We start from the raw sequence: 27,576 nt of genomic DNA, 5'->3' as shown, positions 1-27,576 counted from the left end.
AACCTCAAGTGAATCTTGTTTATTTAATACAGTTATATAACACCCTCAAACCCTGGAGCATTCTCAGGACAACTAACAATTAAAGAAAAATAATAACAGAGCCATTTTTCTTTCTCCCTCTTGTTCACAAAATTATATGAAGGAGCACTATCTGCAGGATACTATCAAGTGCTCTGTGCAATTGGTTGCCCACGTTTCTTTGGGGAGGACCTACTGATTACAAAAGAGGCACATTATCCTTAGTTTGGATGAAGTTATTGCGTGAACAAAATGTTGATATTGGGACTGCTCTGCAACACTCTTTCCTCAACTTGGAAAAAGTCATTAAAATGAAAAGACTGACTCTCTTGCCCTTAACAGCTGTGCAAAACATTCTTCTGGAATCTAAAAAATGTAATGCTGCAGTTGCTGCCACTCGGCTGTTTACCTGGGGGAATTGCTATTTGCCCAGGGCTAGTGGCAATATTGATTTATTGACTTTTCAAAAAGACTTTCATGTTCAATATCTACACAGCATATTTAAATGTAAATCAGTGTTTTTACAGACAAACCTGTGCCTCAGGTTCCATTGCAAAGCCAAGTCACCTGGGATTTATGTTTCAGAGTAAAGAAGCAAAGTGTTGTAGTATTGTACAACCACTTTTAGAAGAACAAAAATACTGGAAGGAGATTAGGGACATAATTGCTTTCATCATAAATTTATAAACATTATTCTGAAATACAGAGAGAAAACGAAGGCAGTTTGTAGTATTAGCTGGAATATGAAAGACAGCGATTGTTTACAACCTGGTTACCAGTTTGGCAGCTAATGAACCAAATTCCAAACTTGGTTTAACTGTCCATCTAAAACTGTCATGATCTACTATATATGATGATTACGTATATGCAACATAATGTTCCCTTTATTTAACATGAAGATGAACTTTAGTAATGTAAATAAAAACTTCCTAGTTTAAGCCTCAACGCCGTATGTGGCACAGTACATCAGGCATCAAAATCAGTAGTGTTAAGTGTTACAACTCAAGATACATGACTTTCTCTCAGACATTACCAGCTGTGAAGAAACAGCATTTAAGATTTACATAAATTAAGTATACATGAGTGCAAAATTTAAGAGATGATTTCGAGGTAAAGGCTCATCTAAACCACTATTCTTAGAGGGGAAATTACCACTCAACTGGCACTATTGAGCCAGATTTAAATGCTTTCATCCCCTTCACACTAATCGGGTTGGAGTAACCTCTCTCAACCTGATCAATATATTTTTCTTCATTAAACAATCTATTTGGTCTCAATATCTTGAGATATAAATTGGTATCAATAAATTATTATGACTGTCTTCCAAATTGCCTCTTGTCTTCTTAAATGCAAGGGACAGAATCAAGAGAACATTTATGCTAACTTGATTTAAGGGTTAAAGTGAACCATTTAAACCAAATTGAATTCAGGACGTTTCATGTATTTCAACTGAATTGTGCACTACATTTGCAAAGCATGTACAACTACTTATTGCTTTTAACAATCTTCTGTGCTTCTTTCAGAAGTGTGGCAACATCTTCATTATCCTTGTCTTCAAAATCTGGCTCCCAGTCAGAGTCTTCATCAGTAGGGTCACACTCTTCTTCCTCTTCATCATCATCTATAAAGCTGTCATTCAAGTTGTATTCATTGGGCTCACCATCATTATCACTATCATCATCCAAAACACTTCTTCCTGTAGAGTAAAAAAGTCAACACCCTTAAAAGAAGATTAAAAACTAGAATGATAGTGGTGTAATACCACAATATTATTTAATATTTGAAATGTATCAACTAAATCATATCACTTAACATTTGATCTTCCCAGTACAAGTTACTTTACAGCTAAATCTGCTATACGAGTGTATATAGATGCTACATTTTCGTCAATATGAGCAACAATATGAAAATTTGTCCAAAATTTGTAAATCAAGGTCATTATGAGCCAAGCCTACAATTCCACTCAAGTCTGGGTCCAACTCGTGCTGGGCCTGTCACAGGTCCAGCAATTCTGCTGCTGACAAACACTCTCTACTGCCCTTTGCTAAAATTTATCCTGATGGCATGGTGGTAGGGATTACAGCAGCATCTTTAAATCCTGGATGCTTGCATGGTGTGGACATCCATTAATGTCAGAGAGCCTAGGGACTGGGAGTTTCCCAGAGATAGCAGAACCTTCTATGCAGTGAGTGACAAAAACTCCTAGCTACATGAACACATGGGCTGGAGCAGGCAGATGCCTCTGTTTTTTCTAACACTAACCTCCTTCACTAGAGTGAATTTTAGGAAAGGTAAGGGGACCTTCTGCTAACTCACTATTACCTATTATAGACTGAAAAAGAAAGAAGCGTAGCTGAAAAGTTGTAAGGAAGATACTCAGGAAAGGGGCCTTACAAGAACTAGTTCCCATGCTAAACTGGTGGTCCTTTTCAATGTAAGGTACACACGGCTAACCTATTTTCACATGTCTTGAACTACAATTTCATATACTTGAATTGTCAATGTTAACAAACAAATGTCCAGGAATCACCACATTTCTCACAGATAATCTGATACAGCTGTCAAGTGTCCTTTAGAAATCGAATTCTCTTTGTTACTTTAGGAACATAAACTGTATTATGTATTACTTGGTTTGCCATTAAAAGATCATGTTTGGCATATTAAAAGTATGGCTTATTCAGACTAGAAGTACAAACTGAACTGACTTTTTAAACTGTTATTGTGACAAATGGAGCTGCAAGCTTCTACAAGCTGCTAAATTGTAAGGAATCTGGTATCTCATTTTAGCAGTTTATGAGCAGGCAAACCAATAAAAACAGGAGAAATAATCAATATTATAGTACAAAAGAAGGAAAAGTATTATATCCTGTGGATACCATCTTCCCCAGTGCTCCAGTATTAAGCAGACATAAAGCAATCATTTCCAATAAAAAGAACTGAGAAAATGCAACAGGAGAGATCAAGACTCTATGAAAACTACTTTAAATTTAAGTAGCCTTATTTTCTCAGCTATTGATTTCTGCTTCTTTGTGGTTCTCATATTTATCATGGATTTCTAAAAATGGAAGGTTTGCCTGGGTTGAAACTTGCTTCTATATCCTTCAAAAGTTCAAAAGTTTCCAGGCTGGAGGAGAAGGCTTTAGAAAAAATGGTGGAAATCTTTTTGTGTGCATGTGGTTTTCCCCTCTTGGGCCTTCAAATTTCTAAGTAAAGATGTACAGTGGTACCTCGGGTTACATACGCTTCAGGTTACATACGCTTCAGGTTACAGACTCTGCTAACCCAGAAATAGTATCTTGGGTTAAGAACTTGGCTTCAGGATGAGAACAGAAATTGTGCTCCTGCGGCGCGGCGGCAGCAGGAGGCCCCCATTAGCTAAAGTGGTGCTTCAGGTTAAGAACAGTTTCAGGTTAAGAACGGACCTCCGGAACAAATTAAGTACTTAACTCGAGGTACCACTGTACTCAGGTTTTAACCTGAATGGCCATCAGTCTCTATTCTGCCTTGCAAAGCAGAAGCCTTCTAACTGTTGAAAGTCAATAGATTTTGCCAGGTTTTCTGTAGGCCTGCAAAAATATTTGAAATACCCTAATCATATTATTTTGACCAAGCTGCGGGAGGCAGTGGAAGACAGGAGTGCCTGGCGTGCTCTGGTCCATGGGGTCACGAAGAGTCAGACACGGCTAAACGACTAAACAACAACAACAACAATCATATTATCTTCTGCTGAGCTACTACACTGGTGCTATTTATACCATATGCAGTCAAGATTACAGGCTGAAGACTAACCATCAGTGACCATAAACAATGATTTAAATGAGCGGATACATGACACTAAACATATAGTATGTACTTTTTTAAAAAGTTAGTCAAAACCTGTATGAGTGGAACATACGCAAGTAAATGAGCTTTCAATCATAGCATCAGATCAGCCCTCTTAATTTTCAGAGCATTGTTAAGACAAATGTTATATTCAAAATGTAATTCTATTTCCTTAGCATGCTGCTATGACCATGCACTTTTAAATAAAAGACATATTTATGTCAACAGTCTTGAAATGAGAATGCAGCACATTCTCTTTGCAATGTTCCTAAGAACAGCTTTTAAAATTTGGTATATAAATCAAAACTATTGTAGCAGGACTGCAGAGATTCTTTAGCCAATTGAGATAGTCCTTCCAGGTGTATTTAGGATGGGGAACCTAGAAGTGGTATCATGGTGACAATAACAAAATAAAAGACTGGGAAGCGTCAGTGCTATGTGTTTGATGCTGCCCTCTGAAAATGCTTCAAAAACCTGGCAGTTCCCTATGCAGTGGTACCTTGGGTTACAGACGCTTCAGGTTACAGACTCCGCTTACCCAGAAATAGTACCTCAGGTTAAGAACTTTGCTTCAAGATGAGAACAGAAATTGCGCAGCAGCGGCGCAGCAGCAGGAGGCCCCATTAGCTAAAGTGGTGCTTCAGGTTAAGAACAGTTTCAGGTTAAAAACGGACCTCCAGAACAAATTAAGTTCTTAACCCGAGGTACCACTGTAAGCAACTGGCCTTCTAATAAGGGTAAATACTTTAAGAACTAATGAACCAAATGTTTTCTAGCCATTGCTCCTCTTTCTTCTTTGGTGGTCACACTTACCTTTAAAAAAAATTGCTTAATTTATGAAGTGCTTCACATGAAATATTCCAAAGTTATTCAAAATAATAAATAAAAACCATATACAAGTTAAATTCCCAGGTAAATACAGATAAAGACTATGATTTAAAAAATCTACTTAAAAGACTTGTTGGAAAAGGGTGGTCTTCAAGGGGCACAGAAAAGTGATATATAATGGGAGGAGTTCAAATGGGTAGGTGATGCTACATCACATGAACCAACTTCCTGATGAATTGTAACTACTGGAGGCCCTCTCCTGCAGAGCACAGCGATCAGTTGGGTATGTAAGAGGTGACACCTCCCCTTCCCAGTGAGATGATTCATAGGGAAATATGAACTCTGGTTTGTTGTGTATTGCAGCGTGTAATAAAGGTTAATGGAACTCTATGTGGCTGCAAGATGAAGAACACACAGATGCCATTCATCTATTCTAACCTTCAACAAGTTTTAAGTCTTGGGAGAAGTCACAGAAGCCAACAGGCAGGTTTGCCAGATCCGCCCCATTTTGTCTCCATGCTCCCACTGTGCCTCTCCTTCTCCATCTTGGCAGTAACTGCCTAGGAGGCAAGGGCTAGCAAGCAAGGACATCGTGTGATTGAAGGACCAGTCATTACCTTATACAGACTTCATTATTTTAATGGGAGTGTGTGTGGAGGGGGATAAACTCTCCTAAAATTAATTGAACTACTGGGCCACCCATATCTACACTAAGAATTCTAAATGGCTATCAAGAAAGGAGTGCCCAAATCAGAAACCATTCAGATTTGTAAGCAAATTTGCTATTGTATGCATTTTAACTTTTCTAGATGAGAAAATTTCAGGGAGCACAGGGGGCATGTGGAGGTGGGGAAGCTCCTTTGTGGAAGTGGAAGTCCTTATGCAGGGCTTCTGATGGGACTCATTAGCTGAATCCCACCCCATGTCTTTGTATGTGAATTCAGTAGGGACCCACTGTTCCTTTACAAAGCTTTTTTAAGTCAAGCTTGTTGTATTAATCATATAGAATATTTGAATATTAGGATTAGCACTGTGGAGACCCAGCAATACACAAATGAATGATAAGAAGAGCTCCACTCGTCTTAAAATGCAGGAGAGGTCCTAGCTAGGGCAGTTCTGGGTTTCAGCAGTGGCTGACTCCACGGAGACCACCAGCAAACACCCTCAAGTTCCATGATTGAAGAAAGGTGGGCTGTAAAAGCAAATCCATAATTTGTTCCTGTATATTTTCTTATTAATATTGTTCAAAGGTAATCTTATTTCAAAGAGAAACCAACCCTTTGCAAGTTGTCTGCTTACAGAAAGTACATGAGAAATTACTCAGAGCTATTTATCTTGCAGCATTTGGAAATACACAGTATCCTAACCTTTTTTAATAGCCTTCAGTCTTGTCTGCCTCCTCTCAGGTTCTAAAGAAACAAAAAAAATACCATTACCAAGGCAACAATAGAAATGAACCGTTCCATATTTTAATAGTATCTGAGAGCCAAACTACACAGGAAGTTCTTGGAAGTGGGTAATTTTCAATGGGACCACAGTGCATGGGGAAATGCTTAATCCTTCTCTTCTCAGCTGCAATCCCAATGAACACCCCCCAGCTGCTATTAGCCTCAGTAAAAAAAATCAAACAAACCCTTAACCCGTCCTTTGACACCAATAGGGGCTTTCTTCCTTAGCTAATGGCAGTGTGTGTATGTGTGTATGTGATTTTCATCCAAGGCCCCATCTGCAAAACACATTTAAAGCAGTATCATACCAGTTTAAATAGTCATGGCTTTCCCCCAAGACTTTTGAGAGGTACAGGGGGTGGCAAAGGGAAAGAAGAGGCAAGAAAGTCCTGAGCAGGGAATTTGCATCTTCTGCACATTTAATACACACTATTTCAACCATACGTGGTTAAACGTGGGCTGAAGAGAGGAAGGATGGGAGGTGGGAGGAAGCTGGAAAACCTAAGCAGATCCAGTGTGAAAAGCACCAGGTCTGCTTGGGGCTTCCAGCTTCATCCCACCTCTGATCTCCACCCCGCCCCCACTAGCTGCCATATAAAAGATGGTCTGGCTGGCCACGAGGCGGCTCCAAATGTAATTTGGCAATATGAGATTTTTGGGTGCACATATACCGTATTTTTCGCCCTATAGGACGCACTTTTTCCCTTCCAAAAATGAAGGGGAAATGTGTGTGCGTCCTATGGGGCGAATGCAGGCTTTCGCTGAAGCCTGGAGAGCGAGAGGGGTCGGTGCACACTGACCCCTCTCGCTCTCCAGGCTTCAGGAAGCTATCCGCAAGCCTGCGGAGCCCGGGGGAACTCTCGCGGGCTCCGAAGGCTTGCGGATAGCTGCCTGCAGCCCGAAGCCCAGGGAGCGCGGCACTGTGCACCCCGGGCTTAGGGCAGCTATCCGTAAGCCTGCAGAGCCCGGCGGGAGTTCCCGCCGGGTGCCGCAGGCTTGCAGATAGCTGCCCAAAGCCCGGGGTGCACAGGGGGCTACAGCACCGTGCTCCCCGGACTTCGGATAGCAGCAAGCTCCGGGAGCGATGGCGAGGTTGAGCGCAACCTTGCCATCGCTCCCGGACCCCCAGCACCGAGGCTAAAAACGAAGCCAAGACAGCTAGCGGGATCCATCCCACTCACTGTCATGGCTTCTTTGCTCTTTGGGGCTGGGGGGGGGGAATAATTTTTTTTTCTTTATTCCCCCCCTCCAAAAAAAAAATAAGTGCGCCCTATGGGCCGGTGCGCCCTATAGGGCGAAAAATACGGTAACCCTTTGAACCAAGTCCCCATGTATGATGCCTGTACTGTGAGCATGGACACTGCTCCATTCACAGAATTGAATTATTACTTATGCAAGGTGCTTGCAATAGCCCTATGGGATTTTTTCTTTTTTTCTTTGAACAATAGGCATGTACCACGTTTGCCATGCCGTTGGCTGTCTTTGAAAGCAGACTTTCAAAAGCAGTTTGCCTAAAAGCCTGGGAGAAGAAGGTCCAAGACTGCTATCTGAGCACATTTACTGAGGAGCAAGTAACCTCATCTGATGGACTTATTTCAAAGTAAATGTGTATAGGATCACGCTGTAAGACTTCAACCCTACATACACATAAGGGGGTACATCCCACCAAACACAGTAGGACTTACTTCTGAGTGAACATGCAAAGGACTGCATTGCAAATCCATTTAGACTCTGAGAAATAGTTACGTTACTGCATATAGGTATGGACAGGTTCTTGTATCTCAGCTGCAATACATCTGCATTATATTTGTCCCATTTGAGCATTTGATTTTGTTGGCTAGTTTAATTTTTAGCTTGAAAATCTTAACAACGAAAAGCATCCCTTTTTATGAGCATGCTGAGCACCAGCTAGGCCCACTGTTCGGTCCTCCTCACTCAGTTGTATTAACAGATATAGATTCTACATTTCCTATATAATGAAACCAAAGCACTTTACCTGGTGGTACAGTGTGTTTGTATTCCAGCTTGTGCTGTGGATTTTTCCTGCAAAGAAAAGGCAGGGTGGGGGCAAAGAGATGAAACCTGAACTTTAATAATATTTTCTAACCACTGAAAGCTACAACCATAATGCTCCAGGGGGTTGTGTTTAAGAGGGAGGAGGAATCAGTCATTTTGTGTACTGTAACTTCAAAGTGTTTAACTGATCCTTTCAGGGAGAGAAAGAAAAAAGGCAGGCAAAATAAATGCTTTTCATCTTTGTTAAAAAGGGAGGACAAGTACAATGTTGCTTAATCAAACTGGAGGTTTGTTTTTTCACTTCCAGATGAATAAGATTTCAATCTGAGCCCTTAGTTTAAGTTTTTATTGTTGGACAATCTAAATGTATTGAAGAATGATGTCTATCAAAAATGGAAAGATTAAGAGGGTAAACAGTACAAAGTATTGAGTATTTAGAAAACAGGAAAATGAAATTACTTTTAAGAGGCCTTGAATGTAAACCAATCAACTATGTGGTTTTACTGTATGTGGTTTTTTTAAAATCAATGTATTGTGTAATTTGCACTTGCAAAACAAAATTATATCTACTGGTTGCAGAAGGCAATTCAGACTACTATTTTTTTTCTTCCCCAAGCCTCCTTCTCCTCTGCAGCCCTGAAAATCTTCTCCAGAGGCTTAGGAAGGGCTCCTGAACTGTGTGGGATTTGTTGTACAGGGCTGTAGTGTGCTTGAGTGTGGTGGGGTGGGGAAAATCTCCTGAAATGGGGCAGAGGAACCTTGTGCAAGTGGTAGCGGGAAGGGAAGAGAAAGATAGGTTGCGGGTCATGCAACCACCAGATACAACCCATAATCTCCCCCCACCCTAATCTCCCCTCGCCCTAGAGTTGCCTTTTTAGAGTTACATGTGGTTCTTCGAAAGTGGTGTACCAAGTCTCATTTTCTGGGTACATCTTTCTGGTGCTGCCAAGTCGAACTTTTCTGAGAACCTACACTCATCTTCTGTTGGGTCTAGTCAACTCAGGAAATGGTGCCCCAGTTGTGGAAAGTGATTACTGTACTTCTATCCAGTGCTATTTTTCTAGAAAATGAGGTGCCAGAACTCACAATGAACTCCTTCCTTGTTCTCTTATAATGGCAATGGCACCACCTGTCAGGTGCCAGAACTGAGTTCCAGCAAGTTCATATTGGAAAAAAGCCCTGCTTCTATCACTTTTTATAAGGCACTTTGTAAAAGGGATGTGGGTGGCACTGTGGTCTAAACCACGGAGCCTCTTGGGCTTGCCAATCAGTAGGTCAGCGGTTCAAATCTGTGTGATGGGGTGATCTCCTGTTGCTCTGTCTCAGCTCCTTTGACTGGACTTAACCATCCAGGAGTCCTTTACCTATAAGGCACTGGACTTCAATTTGCTACCCCTGTATTTTTAGTAGTTGTGCAGGGGAGAGAAATTCAACAAGCTTCTCACCCATACAAAACCAGCTGTGCCTGCTAAATTTTTCTTTTCTATACAGCTGTTACAGCCCTTTCATCCTCTGAATTTGATTGAGCTGGGAGAATGGGGAGCAATGGACAAACATGATAACATTTTTTAAGTGGCTCCCATGTTATAAATTGGAGCTGACAATGGGACATTCTGCTCTGAAGAGTCCTCCAACAGTTACCCAAAACCAGAAAGGAAATCTGGAGTATTTCATTGGAGAGGACATTCCACAGTTTCAGTGCCATTATCAAAAAGACCTCTATTGTATTCACCCATCTGATCTCAAGTGAAACAGAGCGGATACCCTGTTTGAAGCAAGCCAAAACTGTCCAGTGTAGACACGACACTTAACCATGGTTTGTTGCTCAAACTTGGTCAAGAAACAGTCTCCAACATTTCAAAACCATCCAGAACTGTTATCTATGGTTTGCCATGGTTTCACAGCCCTTAACAACAGTTTAGACAAAGCTGTAATTTAAAATTTTATCTGCAAAGGTAATATATTCACCAGGTGTTCTTAAGCTTATCATTATAAGGCACATTTGACACATCAAATGTCAGGATAGGTTTGAAATATTTAATTATCACAATTTAAAATAAAATTCCAGAGATATAAGTACATGCCCTCTCTTAAAATATTAAAAGTAATAATTTGTAGTAGGCAAAATTTCTAACCTGTAGCAAGCAGTTCCATAAGGGCATTCAGGTCTGTTATCATTGTCAGCTTGAGTTACAGATTCAGTATCATGATAATCACTATCTCCGGGGTGACTGAACTGCTGAAAATGTATAGGATTTTTCCTGGGAAATTAAAAAGACACCATAAGCTATACTGAAAATATGTAGTTCATATAAACAGAGCTAGAAAAATGCCATGCCATGCAACAAACTAAATCAAGCATGTATCTTCTAAATGCAGCCCCCTGGTTATGGTGATCTACAGGGCAGAACACTAATATCCTGTTCTTTCCTTCCCTGAAAAGTATAGCTATTTCAGTAATTCTTCAGCATGCCATTCCTTCTTGCTTCCGATCCACTTTTATCACAGGAGTGCATCCAGATTGGATTTCCTTTCATTATTACTTATAGAATGTTGAGGAATAACAGATAATACGCCCATTGTTACAAATACCTCAGATATGTCTCTGTCTACTCAAAGAGGACTTTCCCCAGCATTATCCAACTGTATATAAAATGTTCAGAGCACTTGCAGTCCCTGGTGCATGTTACATGATAGCCATTACGAGTTAAGCAAACAGTACATCCTGGCAGATGGTTGATAAGCTCTGTTCCAATATTCATTTTACTTGCAATGCAAGAACATTTTTCCAGATTTGCGGATCTGCCCACTAAGCTCAATAGACCTTATCTAAGTGCAGAAGTTTAGCACAATGTTTGTTAAACTTTATCTTCCACACCAAAACTTCAGTACAATTTTTTAAAGGCTATTCATAGTACAAGCTACAGTGCTATTATTGCCTTGTAGAATTCTGTTTCTATTTCCTGGAGGAAATTGTTTTTTATTTACCTAAACTGCATATTGCTTAACAGAGCATCACACTTTTTATCTATCTATCTCAATAAAATCCCCTAGATTCACTTCTCATCTGCCACTCATCTGCTCACTCTAGCTTAATTAAGGCAGGCTTTTAACCTAAGAGCTGGCAGTATAAGATCTCCATTGCCCACAGACCACATTACTATATAAAAGGTAAAGGGACCCCTGACCATTAGGTCGAGTCATGACCAACTCTGGGGTTGTGGCGCTCATCTCGCTTTATTGACAGCTTCCGGGTCATGTGGCCAGCATGACTAAGCCGCTTCTGGCGAACCAGAGCAGCACACGGAAACGCCGTTTACCTTCCCGTCAGAGCGGTACCTATTTATCTACTTGCACTTTGACATGCTTTCGAACTGCTAGGTTGGCAGGAGCAGGGACCGAGCAACGAGAGCTCACCCCGTCGTGGGGATTCGAACCGCCGACCTTCTGATCGGCAAGTCCTAGGCTCTGTGGTTTAACCCAAAGCGCCACCCGCGTCCCACATTACTATATAGCAGGAGGTTATCTGAATCAGTTCACTTAGAAGATTAAAATTTGATTTTACCTGTAGCAGCTTCTCCCATAGAGGCAAGCTGTCCTCTGGTGTCCAGTTTTGTTAGTGTTTTGTGGTACATCTTGACTTCCAGTTACATTAGAATTGCCTGTCTCGGTAGACGGATTGAGAGGACGCTCTTGACTCTCACCCTGGTGAACTGGAGTTTGTGACATGTCCTGATGAAATTGCTCAGGATTACATTTAACATTCTCCAAACTGTTTTCATTTTTATGAGTTGTTTCTGTTTCAGCAGGCTGGCAAGCGAGTCCATCTGTGTTGAGCTGTAACTCTTCATTATGAAGTTGACGATTACATTGCCCTGTAGGACTTACAGCTCTTTGGGGTAACTTTTTGCTTTCATTCTTTTCCATTTTTCTCACAATAGGTTCAGCAGATAGATGTTTTATATCCTGTGGAAATAAGTGTGAAATTATTCATGAAACAGATTTCAGTCCACAACACTGCAGAAGAATAGTGCCTAGTGAAGTTGGATTGATCCATCAACGTACATGGCATTTTATAGAGCAAAAGCATAACAAGTCCCTGCCCCCACTGAGCTTATAATATAAATAAACTATTAGGAAAACAATAGAAGGCAGGAGGAAGAGTCAAGGGTATGAATGGGAGCCTATAGTTATATGTTTTTAACCTTGGTCACAATTATGGCTGCAATCCTATGCACGCTAACTTGAAATGAAGCCACAGACCTGAAAGAAGGGATTTGATGAAGGGTTTGAATGGAGATGTGGAGAGCAGGGGGCACTACCTCCATATTTAGAGAAAGCAACTTTTACAGCATTAAGAATCTGAATTGGGAAAGATGAAGTTGGCTTGAAACATTACTGAAAGAGACCATGCATGCCTCTGTGCTTGATAGAGTAGAAGGGCAAACACAGTTCCAAAGCTATCCTGAGCAACTTAGCTTTTCACCTGTGTCTTCAAAGACAGCCTCCACTGTATGCTTTAACACACCTGACTGAAAAATGTCCAATTAGTATTGCAGGAAGAGTTTCAAGAATAATTTCCACTACTGTGCCAAGAAAATACTGGGATTTGAAGTTACCAACATTAAACATATGTATATCTTCAAAGCAGATGTTGAAAGATTGGACATGAGCATCTCTCTTGTGACTAGCTTTCATTAGTATGAACTGAAAACATCCAATTCTTCTAATAGAATCTCTCTTAGCTAATACACAGAAGTACAAAAGCTAATGTGGCTTTGCCAGCCAATTTTAGTTCTGCAGTTCCCAAATCCCACACAAAATTTTGTGATAGTTCTATCCGCTAACTCAAGCTATAACTTCGGTTGCCCTCTGGTCGAAATTCTAAGCAAATTTATTTGGAAATAAGACCAATTATTATCTTATTTGGAAATAAGACCAATATACGTACTTCCAAGGAAGTATAATTAAAACCATGCTGTTTGGCTCTACTCCAACTTCAAGAATCAAAGCCACAAAATACATTTGCCACCTACATTTGTCCGTGTATCATGAAGTCATTTGAGCTGGAAGGAATTATCTCTTTCCTTGCAATTGGCTTTCCAGGAGGCTACTCTATACCCATAATTCAGTGCACTTGCACTTGACTTGCACACCAAATGATAACCATTTGGAACTGGCTGTTCGAATTTGTCTGACTCTAGCAACAGAATGGAAAACAATGCGTTAACTGCAAAGGGACACGGAGAAAGATAGTCTTTAGTGTAACAGAATTCATGTCAATCTTTTGTTAAGTTTTCATGACCGAGCTTCCAAGTATGGAACAAATTTAGTACTCTAAAACAACACCAGATAAGACACGGTGCACATATTATGGGAGAGGGGAGCCTCTATTGACTGCTAGTCCTGATACACAAAAAGGGTTTGCATAGGGTATAGAAACACAATACAAACAGTAGTTTTAAATATCTGAAACAAAGAGCAGGTCTGTTTACAACACCTGTGTAGCAAGGGCAGCATCTTCATTTTCAGTCCTTTTTCGCTTTTTCCCTGGACTTTGTTTTATTTCTCCACTATTTCCTATGAAAAATTGCAAATGACATTAGTTATCAGAAATGGTGGTATTCAAACTCTGAAGAACTGCACATGTTGTAATATTTTACAATGCAATAATACAATACAATTAAAAAAAGACCTACCTCTTCCTGAACCTGAGGCTGATGAACTTTGGACTATTATGTCTGCTTGCAGCATCCATGCTGGAAGCACTCTTTTCCTTTGAGGAGGTCTTACTTCTTCATTTTCAGAAATGCTAGCAGAAAACTGAAAAATATGACATTAATTTGTGAAATAAATGAGTGGAATTCAGTGCTAGCCCTACACAAGAGTCCTACTCAGGACACTGACATTACCTGACAGATTATGTTAGGTCCATTAATTCCAAGTAGGACTTGGGTGCACATAATATATATTGGATTCAATTACCATCATTAGGAAAGCAGGAAGGGACAAAGAGAATACCACCCACAATACAGTGGTGCCTCGCAAGACGAAAAGAATCTGTTCCGCGAGTCTCTTCGTCTTGCGGTTTTTTCGTATTGCGAAGCAAGCCCATTAGCGGATTAGCGCTATTAGCGGCTTAGCGGATCAGCTGATAAGCGGCTTAGCGGATCAGCTGATAAGCGGCTTAGCGGATCAGCTGATAAGCGGCTTAGAAAAAGGGGGGGGGAGGGGAAAAAACCCGCAGGAACTCGCAAGACATTTTCGTCTTGCGAAGCAAGCCCATAGGAAATTCGTTTTGCGAAGCACCTCCAAAACGGAAAACCCTTTCGTCTAGCGGGTTTTCCGTCTTGCGAGGCATTTGTCTTGCGGGGCACCACTGTATCTTGAAAGTGGAAAGACCTGTTATTTGATGCATGAATTCTGCCACACATACTGCCACTGAAAAAAATATTTGGGCAAGAGCCCACACTGCAAGACAGAAACCTTGTTAAAATGAAAATTGGTGATTCACCAAAGACACATCATTGTTTAGCGTAGCAGGCACCGGCATAATATCTAAACAAGGCACAAAGGAACTGAGAAAATGTATCCTAGATCATTTTGGGTACATTTTGTGTTACATTTCCTTCACAAGGAAAATAGTTTCATGCTGACCAGATGCTACATTAAGTCTCCTTTGTGGAGTGGCACAGTTGGTTTTAGTCAGTCTGCCTCATGCAACTTGGAAAACAAGTTAGATTTAATCTGAGAAAGGAACAAGCAACATTATTCAGAAACAGAACCTTTGAAACGGTCTATTCCATGCCATCATGCTCAATATGTATCCACAGCAGTCATCCCATAAAGTTCCCTCAACTTGTCCATAACAAAAACACAATCTATTCACGTCTGCTATCCACCCTAACGTTGATAAGGTACCTTCTTTGGGGTTTCAGCTGCTGCTTCTAATCGTGAATTTACTTCCAAAAGTTGGCTCTTGTTGGAGGATGTTGTTTGCTGTGATAAAGACTGTCTGCGAGGCATCTTGGTTTGCTGAAGTGATGAGGTAGCGCGATATGGTATGTCTTTTACACAGAGGTTCCCATTTTTCCTATTGCATGACACAAAGGCTCTTTGTAAAATAATCATGGTGTATCACTAATCAGTTATGTCACACCTTGCCTGCAGAGCTGGCAGACTCTCACCCTTTCTCTGACACCCTCCCTTGTGGAGTGTTTTCTCAGCCTCTCCTTGAGAGTTCCTCAGGCAGCTACTGCTGCCGCCCCTAGTCTTTGAGTCCCCCCCCCACACCCCAAAAGAGATGTCTCCTTGTACTGCCCCATAGGGGCCTGGGACTTATCTATCCATTCCCAACAGCAAGGGCTGGTGGACTGGCTGGCTGGGCTCCCTCGCCTGCTTGCTTACTCCAAGGCCACCTCAGCTCCTGGCAATCAGCACCCCCTGACCAGCCCCAGAGGCACCATTCGCCTGCTGAGCTTGTAGCCAGGGCTGCTGCAACAAACATCTGTGCAAGCCTCAGGAAGCAGAGATGCAAGACATCAGAGGAGGGAGGAAAGCAAAGAGGGACAGAGGCCAGTGTTGCCCATGGCACCCCTGACATCATTCAAGGCACCCCAGGATGCCATGGCACACGGGTTGAAAGCCACTGAACTACACTGTTCTGTAAGCAGAAAGAAGAGTCAGCAATGCTACTTCTTTCCATTTATCATTAACACTGGATAAAAAAAAGCAATTTTCTCTCTCTTGGATACTACAGGAAAAAAATTCTACTGTCACTGCGATGTTGCACTTTTGCACTTAATTTTCTGGCATAGCAACTCTTATTATGTTTTCTTTTCTCGGGAAAATATTCTTTTTTCTATCTTTTAACATCATAGGAGGATTAGACATTTAAGATAATATATACTAGTATGACTGTACCATAATCTTCAAACAACATTGTGCACATTAATAACCTTTTACACCATCTTAATTTTTCCATGAAATAGATGGCACCGCGTAGTAGTGCTAAACAACCAACAAGATAAATAATATATTTTGCTAATGGCTATTACCTTGACTCAAACAGATAGCATTACCTTAGCAGACTTTCCCCTTCTGAAGAAATGAAGAGAACCCTGAAGATATATTTGTCTACTAGCAGGGAAAATCTGTCACCTGGACTCAGCTGATGCCATCTATCAGTATCCATTGGCAATAGTTGGTCATTTTCAGTTGACTGATAAAAACAGGGGTTTACATGGACCTGCCAATTAAGAAGAGACTCTTACTACAGATGATATAGCCTAATTACAGAGTCAGGCCTAATTACTTTATTTTGGAATAGACTACCATTTTTATCCCAATCTCTGTTTGGAGCATTAAAGACATGTAAAATCAGAACCTCCAAGACTGATTTTTATTATTTTTATTGTACTGAGAAATAGGAAACAGTTACCGGTTTGATGCTAAGCTGGTCACCAACTACCTTCAGAACAGCGTGTTTCCTGGACACTCTTTTATCTGTAATCTGTAAAGACACAAAACCGACAGATGTCAACAGTGGGGGCATAAAACCCACCAATAAAGATATCTAAAAATAATAAAGCTACTATATAGTTTTTACTGTGATAACAAAATTTGTTAGCTTCACTTTTTAGTATAAAAATATTGTTCACTTTGTTGACAAGTTAAATGCTAAAACTTTAATCAAAGTCAAGAAAAGAAAAATAGAAATCTGAGTTTTATCAAAATAAGAAGCTACCTTCTATTTATACCTGTGAGTTTCAACTGAATGCAGACAGAGGAAGGAGAGGTGCTTGTTTTTTGTTTAAAAAACCCTTCTAAAACCTTCCTCTATTTAGATAACTCATTCTAGGGAAAATTGGTAATTCCAGACAATGGTGTTTAGAATACTTTGTATAGTTGCAACATTAAAGTTACTTATTAAGCTCTTATAGAGATGCTTGGAGCATCAATATAAAGTAGGATATGTGTTGGTTATAGGAATATATTAAGGGTGGGGTGGGTTTTTTTTTAACTATAAAGGACATCTACAAGGAAAAGTTCACTCTCCAAATTCATGCCTTATGAATAAATTCTATCTGGCCTACAAAGGGAAGAGTAGTTGAAATTAATAAACTAGAACTACAACTAGTGTAGGGTAGTAATTAAAAGCACCAATATAAAACCAAGTGTACACAAGAAACAAATACAACACAAGAAACTAATACAACTAAGAGGAAAAGTAATTAAAGCAATTATAATTGAATTTAGAGAAGTCACTTCCCAAGAACATCCTCTGAGTACTTCCAAATGGGTAACTAACATACTCTATGGGCTTCAAAAAGTATAGTGAGGGGGATATATTTACAGTATCAGTGGATTGTGACCTCTAGTGTGTAATACAGTTAGTGCACTTGACCAGAAAGATAACTCAGGAGAAAGGGGGGGGGAATGGGGAAAAGGCCCCCCTCCCCTCACAGTGCTTTCTTCACCCTGTGTTCTCCACCAGCTGCTAAGAATATTCCCAGCAACAGACAGCAGCAACTGGAACTACTTCTGGACTTGTGGGCAGATAATTGTGTGTAATTATGAGGGTTTACACAACCCACCTCGAGCTTTGAGAACACTGGTCATTTTAGCTAGCCCCTTTGTTCAGATGGCACATTCAGCCATATGAAGTAGCTCTATGTACATAGAACTCCATTTTGGACCAATGTGGATCCTCCTTCACGTGGAGGTGGCCTATGGGGCCAGCACGGATATCATAATTTGGGTAGGGCTGCTAACTAGAAAACTAGGATACTAACTGGGATCCCACAACCCCACCACATACACTTCTAATGTGTGAGGGACTCGTGCAAACTTCCCTAACACATCAGATGAAGAAACAGCAACAGTTTGCTCAGCTTCAGCCAATGCAAGGAACTGCTGGGCAACAGGAAGACTATCCTCATGTTCCATGGCTTTGTAAACAGCAAGACTACTTTCAGCAGTGATTTGTACAGTGGTACCTTGGGTTAAGAACTTAATTTGTTCCGGAGGTCTGTTCTTAACCTGAAACTGTTCTTAACTGGAGTTACTTTAGCTAATGGGGCCTCCTGCTGCTGCTGGCACCCTATTTCTGTTCTCATCCGGAAGCAAAGTTCTTAACCTGAGGTACTATTTCTGGGTTAGCGGAATCTGTAACCTGAAGCGTCTGTAACCCAAGGTACCACTGTACACCCTTAAGAGTGCAATTCACACACACCAATAACACAAGGTGGAAAAGAGAGCCTCTCAGTAAGCCTTTAGCTAATTTTGCTTCGTGTCCTTGCATGTGTATAAACCTGGTTTTCCAACCAGAAGTCTGTCTCTTTGCACACCAGATTATGCAGTGCAAAAATGCATTGGGAGCTACAAGACTAAATATACTGGATAGAATTCCTAGGATTGTACTGTACAATTGTAGGATAGAATTCCTAGGATTGTACTGTCCTGGTGCAACTGGACTTCTCCACGACCCTTCCCCTCTGCAGGGAGGTGGGACCAATTTGGATGGTCCACCCCCGCCACTTAATGGATCCAAATGGTTTCCAGAGAGTGGTAGGGGATGCTTTATCCCATGTTGATGGCCTTTCAGCTGATTCCCTGGTGGCCCGCTGGAATGCGGAGTTAACCAGGGCTATTGACTGTCTGGCTCTGAAGCGCCCTCTCCGATTGCATGGAGCCTGGACAGCCTCGTGGTTTTCCACGGATCTGAGGGCAATGAAACAATCGTTGAGACGGCTAGAGCGCCGGTGGCGGATAACTCATTCTGAATCCGACCGGACACAGGTTAGAGCTCGAGCCTACCAAGTGGCAATAGCGACGGCGAAGACTTTCTTCACCGCCTCTATTGCATCTGCAGAAAATAGTAGCAGGAGACTCTTTCAGGTGGTTTGCAATTTATCGGAACCACCTTTACCACCGGGGCCTTGTAAAGACCCCAAGATCTCCTGCAACAATTTTGCAAAGTTTTTTGCAGATAAAATCACTCATATTCGGAAGGAGCTAGACACCACCATGGGAGCAGGGCTGGGGCGGGAGAGTGCTAGAGTTCTGTCTGGTCAAGTTGCATGGAATCAATTTCAATCCGTTACCCCTGAGGATGTGGACAGGCTGCTTGGACGTGTGAAACCAACCACCTGTCTCCTTGATCCTTGCCCATCCTGGCTAATAAAAGCAAGCCGGGAAGGGCTGGGCGATGGGCTCTGCGGGGTGGTGAATGCTTCCCTCTGTGAGGGAACATTCCCAGATCCGCTGAAAGAGGCGGTCATTAAACCGCTCCTTAAAAAACCATCTTTAAACCCGCCCAGTCTCAAATCTTCCATTCTTGGGCAAGGTGATTGAGCGTGTGGTTGCTGAACAACTCCAGGCACGCCTGGAGGATGCGGACCATTTGGATCCCTTCCAAGCGGGATTAAGGCCTCATCATGGGAATGAAACTGCCTTGGTCACGCTGGTTGATGATCTCCGGCGAGCTAGGGACAAAGGTGAGAGTTGTTTCCTAGTCCTGCTGGATCTCTCAGCGGCCTTTGATACAATCGACCATAACATCCTTCTGGACCGTCTAGAGGGGCTGGGAGCTGGGGGCACTGTTATACAGTGGTTTCACTCCTTCCTCATGGGCCGTGTTCAGAAAGTGGTGGTGGGGGATGAGTGTTCAGACCCCTGGGCCCTCACTTGTGGGGTGCCTCAGGGTTCCGTCCTCTCCCCCATGCTTTTTAACATCTATATGAAGTCGCTGGGAGAGATCATCAGGGGGTTTGGACTGGGTGTCCATCAATATGCAGATGATACCCAGCTCTACCTTTCTTTCAAATCGGAACCAGTGAAGGCGGTGAAGGTCCTGTGTGAGTGCCTGGAGGCGGTTGGAGGATGGATGGCGGCTAATGGATTGAGGTTAAATCCTGACAAGACAGAAGTACTGTTTTTGGGGGACAGGGGGCGGGCTGGTGTGGAGGATTCCCTGGTCCTGAATGAGGTAACTGTGCCCCTAAAGGACCAGGTGCGCAGCCTGGGAGTCATTTTGGACTCCCAGCTGTCCATGGAGGCGCAGGTCAATTCTGTATCCAGGGCAGCTGTCTAACAACTCCACCTGGTACACAGGCTGAGACCCTACCTGCCCGCGGACTGTCTCGCCAGAGTGGTGCATGCTCTAGTTATCTCCCGCTTGGACTACTACAATGCGCTCTACGTGGGGCTACCTTTGAAGGTGACTCGGAAACTACAACTAATCCAGAATGCGGCAGCTAGATTGGTGACTGGGGGCGGCCGCCGAGACCACATAACACCGGTCTTGAAAGACCTACATTGGCTCCCAGTATGTTTCTGAGCACAATTCAAAGTGCTGGTGTTGACCTTTAAAGCCCTAAACGGCCTCGGCCCAGTATACCTGAAGGAGCGTCTCCACCCCCATCGTTCTGCCCGGACGCTGAGGTCCAGTGCTGAGGGCCTTCTGGCGGTTCCCTCATTACGAGAACCAAAGCTACAGGGAACCAGGCAGAGGGCCTTCTCGGTAGTGGCGCCCGCCCTGTGGAACGCCCTCCCATCAGATGTCAAAGCGATAAATAACTACCTGACATTCAGAAGACATCTGAAGGCACCCCTGTTCAGGGAAGTTTTTAATCTGTGATATTTTACTGTATTTTTGGTTTTTATGGAAGCCGCCCAGAGTGGCTGGGGCAACCCAGCCAGATGGGCGGGGTACAAATAATAAATTATTATTATTATTATTATATTACAAAGATTGCATCTAGTTGTGCGTTCTGTTATAGCATGTTTGGTCATTAATACAATAATATTAAAACATCCAGTTTAAACCTAGTTGACTCTAGGGAAAAAGCAGCTTCCACTGCAAGTCTCCCAGTCTCTCACCTAAAAGTGGAGCTTCCAAGACACATTATTAAGAGAGTAACCTAAGCCCAGATCTATGGAGAGCCACTGCAGTAGGAGAAACACAGAAAGACACTGGTCCCTCTAGCTCAGTTATTGTCTGCACAAACTGGCATCAATAGCTCTCTGGAATTTCAGATAGGGAGCGTCTCCCTCTCCCAGGCCAGTCTGGAGATGCCACTCAGGAGGTTGAACCGAGGACGTTCTGCATGCCAAGCAGGCTCCCTGCCACCAAGCCACCACCAACTGGAGTAGCTGCTTTTTTTCCTCTCGGAGAGATGCTGCGAAAGACTTGCAGCCAAAAAGTTGGAAAGCCTTCCCACCCAGCCAGATTTGGAACATACCAGGCCAGCTGGACCAACGGTCTCATTTGGGGGGGGGGGGCCATCACGAGTTTAAGCTGCAAATATTTGTGCGGCGCAATTGGTCAGTGCGTCTTGCTGTTAACCGGAAGGTTGGTGGTTCGAGCCCACTCTGGGGGCAGGATTGCAGCATGGCCGAGGACTGGACTAGATCAGTGTTTCCCAACCTTGGGTCTCCAGCTGTTTTTGGACTACAACTCCCATCATCCCTTGCTAGCAAGACCAATGGTCAGGGATGATGGGAATTGTAGTCCAACAGCAGCTGGAGACCCAAGGTTGGGAAACACTGGACTAGATGACCCATGTGGTCCCCTCCATAATAATAATAATAATAATAATAATAATAATAATATTTATACCCCGCCCCTCTGGCTGAGTTTCCCCAGCCACTCTGGGCAGCTCCCAATTGAGTGTTAAAAACAACACAGCATTAAATATTAAAAACTTCCCTAAACAGGGCTGCCTTCAGATGTCTTTTAAAGATAGGATAGCTGCTTATTTCCTTCACATCTGATGGGAGGGCGTTCCACAGGGCGGGCGCCACCACCGAAAAGGCCCTCTGCCTGGTTCCCTGTAACCTGACTTCTCGCAGTGAGGGAACCGCCAGAAGGCCCTCGGCGCTGGACCTCAGTGTCCGGGCCGAACGATGGGGGAGGAGACGCTCCTTCAGATATCCAAGCCAACATTACAGTCCTATCATCTAAGCTCTCCGCCAGTCCCCGCACCGTCTTCTTCCTCTTACACCGACTCCACCCCGACCCACCCGCCTACCCCAGACACCTCTGGAGCGCCGCCAGGGGGGCACTTACTCCCAGCAGGGCACCTCTTCCTATCACTGTCTCCCCAGGCGGCAGCACCACGGGGCAACCCCCGCCCGCCGGCGCCAACTCAAACCCGGGCATGAAGGTCCAGCAGGGCTTCTCACAGGGAGGGGGACGCAAAACACGGGCGGACCGCCTCGCCACTTCCGCTCCGCTCCCGCCCCTCCACTGAAACTGAGGTAAAAAGTTCCGGCCTGCGATAATAATAATAATAATAATAATAATAATAATAATAATAATAATAATAATAATAATAATAATAATAATAATAATAATAATAATAATAATAATAATAATAATAGAAGAAGAAGAAGAAAAAAAAAAGAAGAAAGTCCCCAGTTCTTTATTAAACTACATCCCCCACAATGCACTTCGGCGAGGGCAGCTTCTCCTCAGAGCCTCTGTGATTACGTCAACTGAGCGGTTGGGGGAACGAATGGCGTTCGAATAGAGAAGCCGTTTGGGCCGTTAACGGACGCTGCGCGCGGACGAGCGCAGGTGAGTGGCAGGCGCTTCGGCGAGTCGCGAGGCAGCCCCGCGTGGCTGAGTGGTGACGGCGGCGCCGCGAGCGCACCGAGACATCCAATCCAGAGGGGAGGGGGCGCAACTGGAAGCCGGTTTAGCGATGGGGGGCGTGGTGGGAGAGTATCCCGAGGCTCCCATTGGCCACAGCTGGCCGTGTAAACAAACATTGCCTGAGCTTGGCCGAGTCAGTTCGCCTCAATCCTCTCAAAACTTACCAGGAAGAACACATACAAAATGTTTTCCTCAAAACACTTGCATTCTCGATAAACTGACCCAAAGTAACTAGCACCTTCTGGTGCTCACGGTCCATACAAATTTAATTACTTACTTAATAATAAGAATAAGGCCTAGCTGCCCAAATACTCACAGAAATTCAGAGCAGTTGCATGGCCACCAATTGCACGCCGCCCTTTTTAAATTGGAGTCAAATAAATACATTTTTAACTCGGGTGATTGGGGGGAGGGAGAGAAACAAATAAATACATTTTAAACTCGGAGGGGGGACCAAACCAGAAAAATCTAATGGCTCTTTATGTTAGATGCAACTCACAGCTACATTCATATGTTTTTACAGTACTTATTTCCCCTTCCTCAAATCCAAACAGTTCTGTGTTTGCCTTTTGTTTCATTTCCACTTTTAACAGGCTTGTCCACACTCAGCTTGTCCAGTGGCTAGAAAGCACAAGTCCAAGATGTTTTCCTCTTGCCCAGGGCTTTCTAGTCACGGGTCAAAGCAGTTTTCCGTTTGCCCCACTGTTTTACTTACTCTTTTCTGCCGGATTGGCACAAACATCAGTCTGTGAAAAACCTGACCAGTGTTGGCTCCAGTTCCACAGTAAAGAGCAGGTTTAAAAGCGGTGGGACAAGCAGAAGCGTGGATGATCCCAAATGGATTGATACATATTATGAAAACCTGGGGGGAAATAGTGTCAAGAGAGGAAGTCCCAAAACATTGAATCATACAATTGTAAAGTTGGAAGGGATCCTGAGGGTCATCTTGTCGAACCCCCTGCAAAGCAGGAATCTCAACTAAAGCATCCATGACAGATAGCCATCCAACCTCTGCTTAAAAACCTCCAGGGAAGGAGAGTCCACAACCTTTCCAGGGTCAAACAGCTGAAAGAAAGTTCTTCCCGGTGTTTAGTCAAAATCTCTCTTCCTGTAACTGGAAGCCATTGGTTTAGGTGCTTCCCTCTGGAGCAGGAGAAATGAGCTTGCTCCATCTTCCATGTTACAGCCCTTAAGATATTTGAAGACAGTTACCAAATCTCTCAGTCTCCTTTTTCAGCAGGCTAAAGAGCAATGCTGTTTTGCAGCCCAAGCAAGGACTGCTGTGCAATTTTGCATTTATTAAGGCAGCCTTGCCACTTGTCCAGGCCCCACATGCAGTCTCATACCATTTTAAAGCTTCCCCTGTGCCAATATCCTGAGAACTGTAATTTGTCAGTGTGCTGAGAGCTTTTAGGAAACCCCTATTCCCCTTACAGAGCTACACTTCCCACGGAACTCTTGGAAATGTAGTTCTGTGTAGGGAATAGGAATATCCTAACAACTCTCAGCACACATAACAGGCTACGGTCCCTGGGATTCTCTGGGGTAATCATGAGTGTTTAATGTGGTATGATACAGCTTCAGATGTGTAGTGCAGATGGGGCCCAACATAATCAGTTAAGTGTTTCTAAGCAGAATTGATGTTACAAGTTCCATATCAGTTAACACAACATTCATTGATAATTCTACTTTTTCCATAAAGGGTGGTTGGTATTTTAACAATATCTGAATTATGAAGAAAGTCTCTAAGCAGACAACTTCCAGAAGAAACAAGCAGACTGTTGCCAGTACTACCTGTAAGAAATTGTCCATTCAACCCTCTGAGCAGAAGATAAAAACATGCCAAAGAGATTTTGTGCAGCTGTTCCCGCTAGAAGTCAGCTTAAAAGTTTTTAGTGAACTTGACATTCAGAGTTTATGCAATGCTGCAGTGACATGCAAAAGCTGGAATGAGACCATTGAGAACTGTGATGATTTATGGAAATATCATTGCTTGACTGTAAGGGCTGTCTGTCAGCGAGAGATTGACGATGACAGAGGAAACGGTTATTCATGGAAGGTAAACATTTGACTGTTGAAACTGTGGTGGTGAATGAAGATCTTGCATTCGGATTTTCAGTCCAAGCACAATAGCACCGAAGTTGTTAGGCTCAATTGCCATTTGGTAGGGCCGTTCATCTCAAGTACCATTCCCATTTAACAAGGTGGTTTGACACACCAGGGATGTGGGTGGTGCTGTGGGTTAAACCACAGAGCCTAGGACTTGCCGATCAGAAGGTCGGCAGTTTGAATCCCCGTTGCTCGGTCCCTGCTCCTGCCAACCTAGCAGTTCGAAAGCACATCAAAGTGCAAGTAGATAAATAGGTACCGCTCCGGCGGGAAGGTAAACGGCATTTCCGTGCGCTGCTCTGGTTCGCCAGAAGTGGCTTAGTCATGCTGGCCACATGACCCGGAAGCTGTACGCCGGCTCCCTCGGCCAATAAAGCGAGATGAGCGCTGCAACCCCAGAGTCGGCCACAACTGGACCTGATGGTCAGGGTTCCCTTTACCTTTACCTTGATACAGCAACATCATAGTACAGAAAAACATAGCTTACCTCCCCCCCCCTTAATCAATAAAAACAATATGCAAAAGAGAACAATGCATTCTCAAGGCTTCTGAAAATAATCATCTTTGATTATTTCTGAAAATAATCATCTCCTAACCATACATTGGATATAATAGCCCTTTGGCTAGCACAGTTGCAGCACATGTCTGGTGCCACAGTAATTACTGAATTGCTTTGGTTGTTAGGCTCTTAATCTTACATTGCACTGCTATAAAACAAGGATATCCAACATGGTACACACATCAATATATTTTGGTTTACAACTTTCACCAGCCCCCACAACATGGCTAATGGTCAGATATGATAGGAGTTCAAAGGCTTGCAAAATCTAGACAATACCACATTGCCTAGCCTTAAGGTAAACATTTCCATAGTCCACTAGTGGGCAGTAGTAAACCTATATCTTGAGAGTTCATTTTAACTTGCAAATACAGTGGTACCTTGGGTTACATACGCTTCAGGTTACATACGCTTCAGGTTACACACTCCGCTAACCCAGAAATAGTGCTTCAGGTTAAGAACTTTGCTTCAGAATAAGAACAGAAAACGGGCTCCAGAGGCGCAACGGCAGCAGGAGGCCCCATTAGCTAAAGTGGTGCTTCAGGTTAAGAACAGTTTCAGGTTAAGAACGGACCTCCAGAACGAATTAAGTTCTTAACCCGAGGTACCACTGTACATTTTTCTGGTGTAAGTCATTCTCAGTTTTAGGGTGTTTCCATATATAATGCTTGAATGGATCAGCAGAGCATATGTTAAACCTATAATGGCTAGAATGTAGTCTCATTTATTTCTTTTACCTTCTCTTGTGCATTAGCAGTATTTTAACATCGTACAACCTGCATGAAAAAAAGTTCCAATGTGTCACATTTAGCAACAGGAATAAGCAGTCCTTAGTTCTATTTATGAAATGATTTGCAAACAGTGGTTACTTGTGCCCTTAAGAGGAGGGCCAATTTAATTCATTGCTCGTGCCTTTCTCATATTCCCACCCTCAGGTCACGCTCCTGAGAAACTACTGGAAAAGCAAGGTGAAGTATGAATGGCTGAGTGGGAAATATAGCAATATTCATTCCCGTGTTGCCTTGCCAGAAAAGAGCATGTATCCTATGGATGTGGACACCTGGGGAGAAATCCTGGAAGCTGAACTGGAAAGATAAGATGCCCAAAGAAGGATGTTACACAGAAGGAACTAGAAATGAACTCATCTGCAGGAAAGAGTGTTCTATATACAATTGTGGCAGCTCTATACATTGCTGTTGTTTTGTTTTGCACTTTCAGAGCTGCTGTTATTTAATTGTTTATTTTAAAGTTTGAAAAACAGTGTGTGTGTATTTCTCTTCTTGGACTACTCTCTCAAAATGTACTTTGCAAATTATGTCAAAACATGTTTGAAAGCTGGAATGTTATTATATTCTGCCTTAACCTGTTGCAGGAATTAGTTGGAAGGGAAGCTTAGGTTGACATAGTAATGAAAAGAAAAGGAACATGCCTGCTGCATGAATAAAGTCATCAGAAGGATTTTTATATACATCTGGAATAAGAGAAAGAACATTTGTAATTCATTGTCTGTTTCCATGCAGTTTTCTGGTTCACATTATTATCCGGTATGCTGGGCCAGAGGAAAAGGTAACAGAGCAATCCTATACCTGATAGCTGGTAGTTAACGGTTTGTGGGATTTGATGGAAGCCCTGCCATACTGCATGAACTTGAGCTACACTTCTAGCACAAAAGGTACACCAGCAGAATATCCAAGACAGGCCAGTGGAACTGCCAGCTTGGCTAAAATGGTGTGGAGAGGTGGGTGTGGTGGATGGCACAGAGATAAACTATGACAGACCATGATCACATCGCAGCTATGGTGCATCTTTGCAGCAGCTAAGAACATAAGATCCAAACAAGACCCTGCTGGATCAGGCCCATCTAGTCCAGCATCCTGTTTTCACCAATCAGATACTTATTTTGGGCTAAGCAGATGCTCGTGGGAAACCAAGGAGAAGAACATGAGCACAAGAGCACCTCTCATGGTTTCCAGCAGCTGACATTCAGAAGCATTGCTGCCTCCAGATATATTACAAAGAATTTTCATCTCGTTGACTTCAGTGTGGGGCAGTGAGAGGGGGAGAAGGGTTTTTTAAAAAGGGCCTCGTATCAGCAACCCCTGTGTCCATGGGTTGTC

At 42.9% G+C, this 27,576-nt stretch overlaps 2 protein-coding genes across 3 annotated transcripts; one reads left to right on the top strand and one right to left on the bottom strand.

The window, feature by feature from the left end:
- Positions 1-682: 682 nt before the first annotated feature.
- Positions 683-22,725, bottom strand: APLF (aprataxin and PNKP like factor). Of its 2 annotated transcripts, none has more exons than XM_081855594.1 (11): positions 22,587-22,725; positions 16,573-16,644; positions 16,214-16,380; positions 15,054-15,225; positions 13,832-13,955; positions 13,633-13,712; positions 11,698-12,098; positions 10,268-10,393; positions 8,113-8,159; positions 6,036-6,077; positions 683-1,714 (listed from the first exon to the last, which is right to left on the bottom strand). In XM_081855594.1, exons 3-11 carry the CDS (start codon positions 16,324-16,326, stop codon positions 1,503-1,505), a joined length of 1,317 nt encoding a protein of 438 aa, XP_081711720.1. In that variant the 5' UTR covers positions 16,327-16,380; positions 16,573-16,644; positions 22,587-22,725; the 3' UTR covers positions 683-1,502. The 2 variants fall into 2 exon arrangements, with proteins under 2 accessions (XP_081711720.1, XP_081711719.1); XM_081855593.1 differs by lacking the exon at positions 22,587-22,725 and adding an exon at positions 22,204-22,365.
- On the top strand, positions 22,615-26,927 carry FBXO48 (F-box protein 48). The gene is made up of 3 exons (XM_081855769.1): positions 22,615-22,717; positions 24,494-24,850; positions 26,395-26,927. Exons 2-3 carry the CDS (start codon positions 24,524-24,526, stop codon positions 26,554-26,556), a joined length of 489 nt encoding a protein of 162 aa, XP_081711895.1. The 5' UTR covers positions 22,615-22,717; positions 24,494-24,523; the 3' UTR covers positions 26,557-26,927.
- Positions 26,928-27,576: the final 649 nt, after the last annotated feature.

Source organism: Podarcis erhardii, assembly GCF_964252035.2.
Source record: "Podarcis erhardii genome assembly, chromosome: 3".
NCBI lineage: Eukaryota > Metazoa > Chordata > Lepidosauria > Squamata > Lacertidae > Podarcis > Podarcis erhardii.
Note: the sequence above shows the minus strand (reverse complement) of the source record. Positions and strands in the feature narration are given on the sequence as shown.